The 14133-nt window shown below is 34.6% G+C and overlaps 1 protein-coding gene across 2 annotated transcripts in view; it reads right to left on the bottom strand.

Annotated features, from left to right (window-relative positions):
- Positions 1 to 608: 608 nt before the first annotated feature.
- Positions 609 to 14133, bottom strand: part of NPNT (nephronectin) — a 63875-nt gene continuing 50350 nt past the window's right edge. For both annotated transcript variants that reach the window (XM_081332821.1, XM_081332822.1), the window contains 5 exons: positions 13335 to 13793; positions 7791 to 7886; positions 7115 to 7213; positions 4842 to 5098; positions 609 to 2763 (listed from right to left, as the gene is read on the bottom strand). In XM_081332821.1, coding sequence (XP_081188947.1) covers positions 2668 to 2763; positions 4842 to 5098; positions 7115 to 7213; positions 7791 to 7886; positions 13335 to 13793 — 1007 coding nt within the window. In that variant the 3' untranslated portion in view covers positions 609 to 2667. The remainder of the gene's footprint in view (positions 2764 to 4841; positions 5099 to 7114; positions 7214 to 7790; positions 7887 to 13334; positions 13794 to 14133) is intronic.

Genomic DNA, 14133 nt, shown 5'->3' with positions numbered 1-14133 from the left:
TTAGAGGTTTATGCTTGATAATCTTGTAATATGATGCTATTGAAACTAACAGCTTTTACTTTTTTTAAAGTCTTAAAAAATTTTCGGACCATAAGACGCACCCAGTTTTTAGAGCAGGAAAACAAGAAAAAAATATTCTGAACCAAATACTATCGGTATGCTAAAACAGGGCTTTTCAACCTTTTCATCCATTGTAACACTTTTAGGACAAGGCAATGTCTGAGTACCACCAGTCACCCAGCAAGGTGTCAAAAACTTGACCCGCCCCCAAAAAAGGAAAAAAATGATAAAGTACAGGTAGTCCTTTCTCTCTCCTATCTCTCCCTCTTTCTCTCTCCCTTTCTCTCCCTATTTTTCTCTTTCCCTCTATTTCTCCCTTTCTCTCTCCCTCTACTTCCCTCCCTTTCTCCTTCTCTCTCCCTTTCTCTCCCTCTCTATTTTTCTCTCTCCCTCTATTTCCCTCCCTCTTTCTTTCTCCTTGTCTCTCCCTTTCTCTCTCTCTCCCTCTTTCTTTCCCTCCCTATTTTTTTCTCCTTCTCTCTCTCCCTCACTCTCTCTATTTCTCTCTCTCCCTCCCTCCCCCATTGTCCCTTCCTTCTTTCCTTCCTTCCGTCCCTCTTTGTCCTTCCCTCTCTGCATTAGAGCAGTACCCGCAGAGGGGGCCCTGTGGCCCGGCCGATTCGCGTTCCTGGCAATCTCCCTCGCTCCGTTTCACCCTGCTTTCTCTTGTAGCAAGGGAAGTTGAAACCGAGCGAGGGAGATTGCAGGAGCGCCAGATCGGCGTTTCTCAGCACATGCCGATTCGTGCTCCTGGCAATCTCCCTTGCGGAGGTTGGGGCTGGCCATATGGATCACCTTTGGACCATAAGACGCACCCTCGTTTTCCTCCCCACCTTTTTTGGGGGGGAAAGTGCGTCTTATGGTTTGAAAAATACGGTACGTGATGACATGTCACATGATGATGCAAGTTTGACATACCTGGTCTAAGATGTTACTGTTTCAATGGCTGTAATGGAATGTATTAAAGGCCATCAATTTACTTTTACAGTGCTTCTTTACAAAGTACTATGCCTTAATAAACATTATTTCTGTCAAAAATATATCTATAACTGATTTAGTCTGAATGTTGCAAATTTTTAATAACTGCAAAATTTCAATGACTTTAACTCTTAAATATCCTGCAATCTTATCAAAGAATGCCCCTGTGAACTCAAGAGACTTTAATAAGTTCTAGAAATAAATACATGTAATTAAATGGGTGAGAGGATGGTTGAATACCTTTTAGGGTGCCATATTATTGACCTCTGGTATATAGTGAGAAATACAGGAAGAAATCACACATTAGTAAGAAGTAATTTCAGATATGGAGTAAGTTGAAATTAAGTTAAATTATTTTTGACTTATAAAATGTGATATGTTGGTCACCTGTTTTGTGTCTTATTAGTTGAAGATCTACTCACTTTGAGGCAATGAAAAAGAGGATTTTCCGTGGCAGTCCCCACCACCTGGATAGTTTCTTGGGGAGATTAACATATGGGGAAACTTTTTAAATTTTCCATTTTTTGTAAATAAGAACTAAAAGGTCCAAATTCTAAGCCATTCAAAACTCTCTTTGGATTTTCTATTGCATTTTACTGCATTCTACTGCATTTTTGTTGTCTTGGATTTTTTTTCTCTATGCTCTACTGTGCAAGACGGAGTTTTGATAAATCTGAAATTGATCTGTTTTGCAACCCTCCTTCTATGTTCAGGAAAGTCATTCTGCATTTCTTTGCTTATGAACCCCAAAACCTATTTTGTTTCTTAATAGTTTCTGACTAAGAGAGGAAAAATTTCTATCTGCCAAACTTTCCTTGACTATATTTTAAAAAAAAAATCCATCAAGGCCAAGTTGTGCTACTGATATCAGTCATGAATGCTTTTCTTTTCAGAAAAGGACTGCTGAGTCTAATTCTCCTGATTCTGGTAATACTTACATTATACAGTTTTTTTTGCAATTATGTAAACTATTCTACTATTTTAGTTTTGAAAGGCAGGACAATTGCTGGGTCTTATATATTGGACTACCAGCTTGTTTCGCTGGTTTAACTGTAACATGCGCAACTACTATTTCGCCTTACAACTAGAGTTTGCAAATATACAACATATATAAATACATTAATAATCATAATACATATTTATACATAACACAGCACTACCCATATTAAGGGTTGCAGTGCTATTCTTTAACTGTCTTTTATAATAAGATAATGGGATACATGTTATCATACACACAGAGACACACAAAATACTCTTCTTTAAAAACTGATGCAGTACAATAACAGCTGCATCTTTAGCTTGTGACACAAAATGAGCCATAATCAGCCAATGGGAAACACAAAGAAGACATGAATTCAGTTGTTGACTCTTTTTTATAACATTTAGGCAGTCTTTTCTTCATAAAGGACGTGTATTTATCCTACATTCAGAACCTCTTAAAGCACAGGCAATGTTAATGGCCTCTTCAACATCTGTTTAAACTTTCTTTACTATTACAGAAAATTTGAATTATTTATCTGGAGATCCACTGTGATTTCACAAAGACAAAGGAGAAGTTATCAATCATTTACATGTCTCAAATAATAGGTATGGACAACGAAAGTCTGTTCTCTTCGCCCATCTGTGCCACTAATGGACCTGAGAACATCGGCCTTTTCTCAAACTTATATCATCCAGCCCAATTTCCCCAGTTCTTCCTTTTCCTTTTTCTCCCTTAAAAATAACCTGAGGGGAGGAAAAAAAATAAAGACATATGAGACTGATTAGGTTCATGTATCATGTTAAGCTATTGCTTGTTTAAAAAGTAACAATGACTTTAGCTATACATAACACCAAGCTATGAACCATGATTTATGGCACAACAATTATACTCACAAATTATACTAAGCAACACTACATTTTGGATAAGTGCAATGTGTGAACTTGGCAACTTTCAGCTTATGGGCTGCTGTTCCTTTAGTTTATTATATGATGTTGAGAGAAATATGGAATATTTTTAGCATTACTTAAAAAGGAGCAAAATATATTTGCATTTACTTCTGATGTACATTCATTCAGGTTTAGCTTTAAGTTAATCATGGATTATGAATGGATATATAACAATAAGGGAGGTTGCTAAAACTAAAAAGGTTAAATTAGGAAAGGTGTCTGACCAGATGGATGATCAGGTTCTTATTATAAATGATTTGAGGATGAATTTTTACAACCTTTACAAAGCCTGATTAATCTTACAAGGATAAAAGATGCCAGAGAATTGGAAAGAGGCCAATAAAGCATTAACATCCAAAGAGGGACAAGATTTGACTTTAACAAGAAGCTATAAGTTAATATTATTGAATAAAAACTACAAGTTGTGTGCAATTATTTTGGCTGATAGACTCAAAATAATTTTGCAATAATTATTCATGGAGATCCACATGGGATTTTACTTGAAAGGATAACCTTAAAACAAACTGCCAAATCTTTCCATGTGCATGCATGCAGTAATCTTGCTGCAGTTATCATATGCAAGGTTCCCTTAATTTTTCCATCTGTTAGTCCATTGGTCCCAAGGAAAGACCTTTGGTCTCAATTGTATATTAACCTTTTAAATCCTCCAAATCAGTTTATATACTTCAATCCACAATATTGTAGTTTTTTTACATGTCCACCACATATGATAAAATGTCTCTGCTGTTCACATTTCCAACATGTATTTGAAATGCTTTCATATATTTCTATGCTTCTAGAGAATTTCTCCACTAACATATTCCAGCAGTACATCATTTTGTAAAAATTCTCTTTAAGATTATAGCATAATGTAAATTTCAATCCTTTCAACCACTTATGTATCCCATTGTTCCATATGTATATTACTCTCAAAAGTTTAATTCCCTTTATAATTCTTTTCATCATTATTTCACTTGTATACATTTAAAAATTCCAGTTCCATCTTTTGTACCCAATTTCATTTCAAACTCTGTCTTACAATATTCAAAATGATAAACTCCTTTTTGTCTACTTTAAATATGTATATTAACTGTAAATAAAAAACCATTTTCAAATGTCCCTCTGTCATCAATTCCTCTTTTGATTTTACTTTATATTCCCCTTGACAAATTTCTAATATTTCATGATAAGTTAGCCATTTATATTTGCTTATTATTTCTTATCTATCAAATGTTTCTTTATGCTGAGAGCCACAGAAGTGTTTTCAGGTACAACCTGAATTTTTATCTATTTAATACAGTATTCTCAATAGGGCACATAGTGATTTTTAAAATTCACATTATAACCTTCATTCTATCATACCACAAATATTCATGCCACCCAAATTTTGGGCACAGGGGAAGTGTTCCAGATTTTAAAATTACAAATTCTTGCAACTGAAGTGGGGAACTGCAATTTAAGTAATGCTTTCAAATGTAATCAATACTTGAAGAAAAATGGTTATTGTGGAAAGAACAATGTTTTGAGGAATCTGGGGAAGACAACATGCTTTATATGTTTCAAGCTCAATCCATAAAACAATGCAACAGGGAATTTAATCCAATACTGGGGAGCGTGGGGAAGATCTTTAGTAGTATAACGGTTAAGATGTTAGATGATTTAATTTTTATGGTGGTCATAGAAAAAGGTGCTCTGCAGATTCTATTTTGATAATTAACATTAAGCAATCAAGACACTCATTGAAGAAATTGTAACACATATAGAGATTAATAGAAGAAAATGTAACTCTATTGAATATACTAAATATAAATAATATTGTGCTCTCTCTTTCTTTCTGTTTATTTTTCCCCCTTAGATCTCAGATTTGTACTCACACTTTTGATGCCAGGTCCTTTCAATGTTATATGCGTTTGACTCCAACCATGACCTCTGTTCCTTCCCCAAATTGCTGGCCCATGAATGCCAGTCTTTCTTAAAAAGACTTGAAGCAAACCAGAGTGTAACCCAGATACTTTATGCCTAAAGGATAAGCACAGCTCTTCCGAGCGAGCTAAATGGCCAAGTGGGAGAACCAAGCGGGCAAATCGACCTGCCTTCCCTTTCGGCTGAGAAATAGATAAATATTGTCCACCTGTTTAAAACAAAGTGGGAGAAGAAAACACATCATTTCAACATGTCCTTGAAAAAGAACATAATAATAAAGAATTAAATTTATGGCTGCAACAAAAGACTAATACTGACCACCCAGCTGTAGCACTGCAAGTAATGTGAGGGCAGCACTGATTTGACTGATTTTAAATTATTTATACATTTCCAGCATATGGTCTACCCTGAAGGCACCATAAATATATATATATAATTTAGTTAAAATAATAGAAGAAATGACTTGGATCTGAAAAAGCATTAGCATAACATACTGTATATATGAGTGCTGTCACCTGCATATTTCTATAATGTTGCAGAAGATATTCTATCCAATTCAGAAAGTATTGTTATCTTCAAGCTGTAATAACTGAATGTTGGGTCTTGAGAAACATTTTTTTTGCAAAAAAAAATATTTTCTCATCAATATTCTTTAATTATATTTGATCCTGATGGTTTTCCATTGATGAAAGGTCACTTTGGGGATCATACTACCCAAACAAAACTTGGGCTGCAACTGACACCAAAGTATTAATAATCTGGACTAATTCTATGTACTCCCATTGTTTATTTTGGAATGTCCACACATAATTTATCCTAAGAGAGAAGATAAAAGCTTTTCATTTGAAACTGTAATCTTAAAATATTTACTGCCTGGAACAATTCATGTTTCTGAGGAAGTGAGAGTTCAGTAAATCTTCTACTTTCTCTTTTGGATATGTGCAGGTTTACATCCATAGATTTCAGATAACTTTAAACATGTCCATTTGTGCAACAATCATCCCAATTTCTGTAAACATAGTATCTAGAGCCAGCCAAAGTATCTAGAGCGCCCGACCTGCGCTCCTTCCAGCGCGATCTAAAGACGTATCTCTTCGAACAAGCTGGCCTGGCCTGATGGGATGGGGTTGGGTTTTTATTACTTTTAATGTGTTTTAACCTATTGTAAGAGTTGTGGGCATTTTATTTAATCTCTTTTAATTTTTGTATTTTGTCTTTTAACATGTACTGCCCTGTTCACCACCCTGAGTCCTTCGGGAGAAGGGCGGTATACAAATAAAATTAATAATTATTATTATTATTATTATTATTATTATTATTATTATTATTATTATTATTATTCCAGAAATATATCTAACATTTGCCATTAGTTAATCTTCCATGTATTTCTTCATGACAGGATAAATAGTATGTTGTGCAAAAGCTATCAACTTTAGAGGAGAACTGGAAGACAGGAATGAGTCAAAAAGGTAGTAATTTATTTCACTGATGAGAATTCAAAAGTCTACCAAAGTATGTTATCAATATTTTATATATATATAATTTATTTTAATATTTCAAGTTAGAAAAGTTCTCTAAAGAATGTATACCTTTTATACAAATGTGGTAATAACAAAACAAAGGCATAGCATTAAAAGGCTTAACATCTTAACTAACCTTCCATGTATACTGTACATACTGTACTTGTAGTGTGGCTATATTATCTAACTGTAATTCCCAAAGTGATTTTGGTCCAAGCCCTATTCAAGTGACTTGAGATGTCTCAGTACAACTAATTGTATAAATCCATATTCAGAATCACAAATTATAAGTAAGTAGTTTTCTAAAGCTTCAGCTACACAATAGGCTATACAGATTTAGATTTAGCTATAATCTCTCATGAAAAATTGTCAATTATAAAGAAAATAACTAAATGCTAGTATGATTTAGAAACAAAAATCTGAATAAATATGCAAGGAAATTGTTTTAAGATGTATTACTGTGTAGTTCACACACTGTTTTTTAAACTTTCCCATTCAAGAAATAGTCCAATGAAAATGGCCCCTGAAAATTTATATACACAGGAAAGCTGAAACAAAACTCTAACAAATTCTAACAAAATTCTAACAGAAACACTTTTCAGCTCCAAATAAATCAATTGCCAGAAACTATATGCCAAGATTTTTCTTATTTCTGATTCTTTGCTTATCAGATAGTCCTATCTTAAATGGAAGGAAATCAATACCTGAGGAGTCTTTAACAGGTTCCCAATGTAAATCATCATTTCTTTCCTTGATCCATCCACACAAACCACCATCAAAGTTGCAAGTATGAATCAGAACACCTGCAGAAAAGAGATGCAAAATCAATAAAAAGACCTTCAGATTTGAGACAGATTAACTCTCTCCTTTATAAACATGCTGGGATGTGCATTCCAATACTTTGTAAGGGTACTAGATTGGTAGAGGCTAAGCTAAGTGTGTGGCTATTATGTGGAGTCAATGTTCACACAAGCAATGTAAAGAATATATCAATCACATTTGGAAAAAGGAGAAGCTTTTATTAGTGCATCAATTGATGAAGGCTAAGGAATTCTAAGCCATTTTCCTACAGTGTGCTTCTCTTCATTTCTGCTTTTAGAAAAGTATGGGATACCCAATTTAGTTAAAATTTGTTATCTTGGGGCAAATTATAAAGTTCTGTAGATTTCATTAGATTTATTCTACTACTTTCCTCAGAATTCAAGGAATGACTTTCTTAGAAAGTAGAGTTCTTGTTTTACAGCACAGCTGTTTTGTACTCATAAGTATTAAGGTGGCACACATATTGTTAGGAAAGTAGTAAACAATAAACAGTAATGCTTTCTGTTTCTAGAGTGCCTTCTAGAATGATATCTAGATCCAAAGGGACAAACTGCTTACCTGGATCATCATTTGCTTCATCCTCATTGGCACTTATCCCTTGTTCAATTTCAAATGTTTCTAAGAGATTATTGCTCACTCCAGGCTGGCGGGGAACTGGAAGAGGAAACCATCAAGCCATTAAAAAAAGACTATAAAATAGAGAAGGAAGTCAACCACAGATAATTACATAGATTACCTACCAACCTATTGTCAAGCTTCACTGCAAAAGCCATTTGGGTGAGCTTGTAAGAAATACAAGGATTTGAGCTAAGTAATAATTATAGAGGCCACAGCCAACTACTATGACTCATAAAGAAGACTATAAAGAGAGAACCATATTCAGACTCTCTTGCATTTCCTTCCTAACAGCTTTTTAGCATGCTAGTTCATTTCAATCAAATCTTTGTTTCAGCTTTCATTGTGAAACTGCTCTGTTTTCAGTTTTTTCCTAACATCTAGAAGACCCCCAAACTCCTTTCCAACTCTGTTATTCTGATATTTGCTTAAAAATTGTGCGATTCATTTAACAACCATGGGAAAAAGGGTAACAAAATCTAGTGTGACTTAAGGCTCACTTAAGGTCCATCTTGTTTAAAGATGGAAGTTCCAGTCCCAATTATGGTTCTAAGCCAAGAATTACCTGTATAGCAAAAATAACCTAGGTAATATATACCCCTATACATGATTATCATGAGTTTTGTGACTTTGTTAGGAATCAAGATCCATATATGCTTGCTAAGGCTAAGTTCTTGTTGACAATACTATAGAAGAGGCTAGTAGTATGCATAGTACAGGTAATTAGAGAGAACATCTTTGCCATTTAAATCATTATGACATTTACTTTGGGGAAAAAATGTTTGTAACTATAATAGCATTAACACACTTAAATTTAAAATTACCTTTCAATGTCCACAACTTTTATCTCAAAGTTCCTCCTAATTTGGAGCTAGGCCTACAAAAGGATCTAAATCTTCTGAAAGAATAATGCCTTAGGCTGTTTGCCACATGAAAGCTTGACAAATTGATGTAATCCAAAACACGAAAGGAATTTCACGTGCAGACTGTACAGCTGGTCCTTTGATTTCATGTATATCAACTAAAGAATAACATGCAATTATTATAGCTTTAGACTACTCATATCAATATCTCTAAATGCCAAACTATTTGTGCTGTGTAACTAATATTTCTCAGAGAAACCAGCAAAAAACTGAGAGTTGAATCCTTGGCATTAAAGTTGTAATTCTTTCAGATTTACAGTCTCGACTGATTTTTTTTTAACTTCTCAGCAGACATGCCTGAGATCTTACAAACAGTAGAGACAATAAGCCTATGCTGATACGTATATAATGAAGCCTTTTCTGACAAAACTTTTCCTTTGGCTATAAGAATCCATGATTCTGCACTAAATACCGCAGTAGGTAAAGAATACCTAGATATACATAAAAAAGAGAAGACTACAGAGTGAATTTGAGTGATTTATTGGTTAACATTCTGTGGATTCATTGAAAGAATTTCCTCAATTAATTAATTAAGCATTCTTCCATCTCTGAGCAACTTAATGGATTTCTAAGCATACCAGCCCTCCCTTCCTCAAGCCCTGCTATGTCACCTCATTCTGGTATTCGAGTTTCTGGGGGTATGAATGAAAAACACCAGGAGTATATACCCAAACTAAAAGCTGGTATGCGACTTCACCTGTGGTGTAAAGGTCATCCCAACTGCCTAGCTAAAGTAAGCAGGCACTTATATTAGACAGTGAAGAAGGAGGAGGTATATGGTCTTTCTTTTTAGAGGCAAGAGCAAACCTATTATTTGAATTGGTATGCTAAGGGTCACAAGGTGAATGATTCAGAGGAGAAGAAGAAGAATAAAAAAAAAAACCAGGATGGAAACTTAGTGAAATTCTGTATAGTACAGATGTCAACATCCAAGATACTTTAGAAGATATTCCCAATTCTCAAGAACCTGTACAGATGAAAGATGAAATTTGATTCTGATTATTACCAAGTTGATGACGAGAAAGAACAGAATGATCAGCAACAAGGTACATGGGTATAATTACAGAGCGATAGGTATTCTGTTAGGAAAACTGAAAACCTAGGATGGGAACAGATTATCTTGGTGGACGTCTACCCATATGCTTATTAAATATTAAATACTGACTTGAGGGCACATAATCAATTGATAAGTTAAAACATTTCCAGTTCTTCCAAGCTTAACCTTGTTGCACCATTTTATTTGCCTGGCTAAATAGTAAGTGGCAAACTTGACTGTTTAACCATTATGAAGCAGTATCATCTGCTCGCTCACATGGAACTGGAAAGATAAACTGCTGTCAGTTGTAAGCACTTTCAGAAGCCAAAGTACAGTTAATTTCACTGCCTTTCATTTTGAAGGAAAACATTTGCTTAGATTCAGAAAAGTAGTCAGAAACTTAAATTGTGAGTTCCAAACCTGTTCCAACTTGATATGTTCTCAAAGGCCTTTCCACAGGCTATAATATGTATTATACTGAGACAAAATGTGTGTGTGTGTGTGTGTGTGTGTGTGTGTGTGTGTGTGTGTATTGTTTTTAACCCAATATAGTGCATGTACCTTTCTTTTTTTCCTGTTCAGTTATGTTCAATTCTCAGAGATTGCCTGGACAAATCCCTGCAGTTTTCTTGGCAAGGTTTTTAAGAAATAGTCTGCCATTGCCTCCTTCTTAGGGGTGAAGCAAAGTGACTGGCTCAAGGTCACCCAGCTGGCATTGTGCCTAAGGCAGGACTAGAACTCATGGTCTCTCAGTTTCTAGCCTGAAGATTTAACACACCAAACTGGCTCTCTAACATGTACCTATCCTACCCTAAAAATAAGATTTACAAACCAGTTGATATGTTTATACAGCATGGCAAAAGAGGGAAATGGGCAGAGAAATTTTAAGATGTGTCAACATTGATAGAAAGGAATGGGAGGCAACAACTTATTTATTATTTATGTATTGTCCAAATCCAATATTAGACTAAAATGGAATAGTATGATTATTAGGTACTTATGTACGCAAGTGTAGTTAAATAGAAGGAGGAGAGGAGAGATATTGTTATTCTGTTCCATCAAATGACTTCAGCCCAGAAAATGTTTTATAGAGAGTCAAAATTTTAGCTCTACAGATAGGTTTGTCTTCCTGTCTGTCTCTCTGTCTATCTGTAATTTATATAATCATCCATCTCACAAGCAAATGAATCTAGGTGGTATACAACAAAACATATCTAAAAAGCATTATCATTAAAAATATTAAAACCATTAAATAACTGTAAAAATACTAAGACTAATAGATGCAGGGATGTTAATAGTAATGGAGCTACCTCATTAGTTCACCTTGTCAGGGGGCCCAGACCTCCTGGCACAACCAGATCTTGAGGGACCTTCAGAATCTTAGATGTGATGAAGCCATTCTCACCTCAGGAGGGAGGGAGAGAAGACTCACAGTGTAGGGATTATAAATATTCTAACAGATTTTCCTGAACATTAGCTATTTTGTGAATGTGCCTTATTGCCAATCATACTGTAGTTCAGATTTCTTCTGTCATAAATAAAAATAAGCATCCGCTAGGATTGGATATTAGACAATATGAACAATACAGAACAAAACTGTGCAATTTACATATTATTCACTTTTTCATTCACTGGATTTATTTATTTATTTATTCATTTATTCATTCATTCATTCACTGGATATTTATTTACTTACTTACTTATTTACTTACTTACTTACTTACTTACTTAGTCATTCACTGGAGTTATTTATTTATTTATTTATTTATTTATTTATTTATTTATTTATTTATTTATTTTATTGCCGCCCATCTCCTATCCAGCAACTCTGGGTGGCAGAGTCCTATCCTGAATGTGGGTAACAATGTTTGCAAAATAATTTTTAAAGAACCCTTAATAATTCCTACAGAGAATTAAGTTTCAAAAACATTGGGTATTCTTAGATAATGCCTTCATCTTCCTCAGGCTTAACTGATGTGTTTTCTGTCTCCTAATTTATGAGGACCTTATACCTACAATATATATTAAAGGTGGAAAATTCAAATAAACTGTTTTTCTGGGGAGGGAGAAAACTGTCTTAAGAAAGTATGCTAATAGTTGTTGCTGAAATACAGCCAAAATCACTCCCAAAGTTATTTAGGAATGCACTTGTCCATACAAGATAATAAAATTCATATTCTATTAGCTAAGCACTGTTACTATTCTGGGCACCAAAGAAGACTTTTCGAAATACACTCACAAACTCTATAATTAACGTCAGTTGTGATGCTAAAGATGAAACAGAGCACTGGGATATTTCTTGGCATGTATTCCAAAACATGCAAGTATCAAATGTCATTTGTGTCATGAAGCTGACTTGGCATGAAAGTACTGCAATATTTTTAAAGACATCTCTCTAAATGATGCTCCCTAATGAAGAAGCACCATTGGAATCATGAAGTCCAAATGTCTTCCATCTGATGAGCTCGTTCCATAAAGCAGAAATCAACAGTTATTTTTAACTTGACTTTCCTTTTGATTCTTGTGCAAGTAGCCACAAGACGGTTATGGGAATTCACATGAAACAACATGTCTCTCAAAAACATGTTTGGAAATTAAACTTGGGTCCAAAATATTAACCCGTTACATATTTAGTATTGTTTATTTAATTCATAGCCAAACTTCACATACCACTGCATTCCATTTGATTTTCAAATGTCCATCTGTTATTATTGGACATGTTGATCTAGATTTTCCTAGAATAGACCACAAGCTACAAGTCCAGCATTCTATTCCCACAATGATCAAATGCCCAATGTCAGTGGGAAATCAACATGCAAAACATGATGAAAGTAACAGCATCCTCCAACACATGTCCTTTATCGCATAATATTCACATTGCATCTGATATTAGAAGTGTACAACTATCATGATTAGCTGCTGTAGATTACCTTATTCTCCATAAAAGTGTCTACACTGTGACAGTATGAGAAATCTTATTTTGAACAACAGAAGAATATCAAATTATACAGGATCTTGTGATATAGTATTCCAAATAGTAATTATGTGCTTTTATAACCATCCTTCAGTGCATAATGCTGGTTTGTAAAGAAAAGATTTTTTTCCAAACCAGACATAAATATATTCATTTTTATTATTCCTTTCTTACTCATTCTTTAAAAGTAGTTAATAACAATAATAGTGACAGTATAGAAATACCCTGAGACATAATGTAGAATTTTAAATCTGTCAACTTGTGGATCAATATTAAAAATGTTTAATCCCATGAATAGTTTTGTCTTAACCCAGGGGTAGGTAACCTCGGCTCTTTTATGACTCATGGACTTCAACTCCCAGAATTCATGAGTCAGTTGACTCAGGAATTCTGGGAGTTGAAGTCCATGAGTCATAAAAGAGCCGAGGTTGCCTACCCCTGTCTTAACCCATCACTTTCTCTCTCTCTTCTCCTATTCCTGCTCATTTATGAATTTAGTCTAGTTAATTAACTATATTTCACATTAACACATGAGAAAATTTAGCCTTACTTACTAAATACATCTCCTCGGGGTTTCTGTGGCTCAAATGGGATCCTATTGTCAACCGTAGGTCCCAGCTGTGGTGTAGTTTCACTAGGAAAAGGCAGAGGCTCCTCAGTTACTACTATTGGCATTGTTGTTGTTACAGGCTTAAATGGAATTGTGGATGGTTGGGGAGGACTTGTCACTGGTGGAGATCTTGTCACTGGACTGAAAGCTGCTCTTGTTGTGGTAGGTTGTGTTGCCAATCTAGTATATGGTTTGTATGTTGGTTTCACAGTTGGTCTTGCTGTTGTCTTCACATTAGGCTTTGGTGTAATTACATGTGGTAAATATGGCAATTTGACAGGATATTTTGTACCACCAGATTCAGGTATTCTGTTGGTCATGCCACTGCTTCCTTTCAGAAAAGTTGAATTGCTTTTAAATACACTGTATGGGTTAGATGGATCAATCATAACTTTGGGAATCCCTGGAAAGAAAAAACCAAGAAATGTGCAAAGTTAAGAAGTGATGCAGTATTAAGCCTAACAAAAGCAACCACAAAACAAAACAAAAACAAAAAAACAGGATTTCTATCAATACAAAAGTATTATGATGCTTGCTTATAGCTCTGTGGATATCATTTTTTATCTTTAATTCTTAACTACAATTTCCATATCTATATGGGATTGTCAAATAGTCAAGGAGATGCATTTTTTCCATAAGTTGGCTATGTAGTCCAAAATAAACAGGTCTTCTATCATAATCATAATAGTAAAGTTGGAAGGGACCTTGGAGGTCATCTAGTCCAACCCCCTGCTCAGGGTATA

This window comes from Vipera berus (genome assembly GCF_964194415.1).
Source record: "Vipera berus genome assembly, chromosome: 7".
In the NCBI taxonomy this organism is placed as follows: Eukaryota; Metazoa; Chordata; class Lepidosauria; order Squamata; family Viperidae; genus Vipera; species Vipera berus.
The sequence above is the reverse complement of the archived record's forward strand: the minus strand, read 5'-3'. Positions and strand labels throughout refer to the sequence as shown.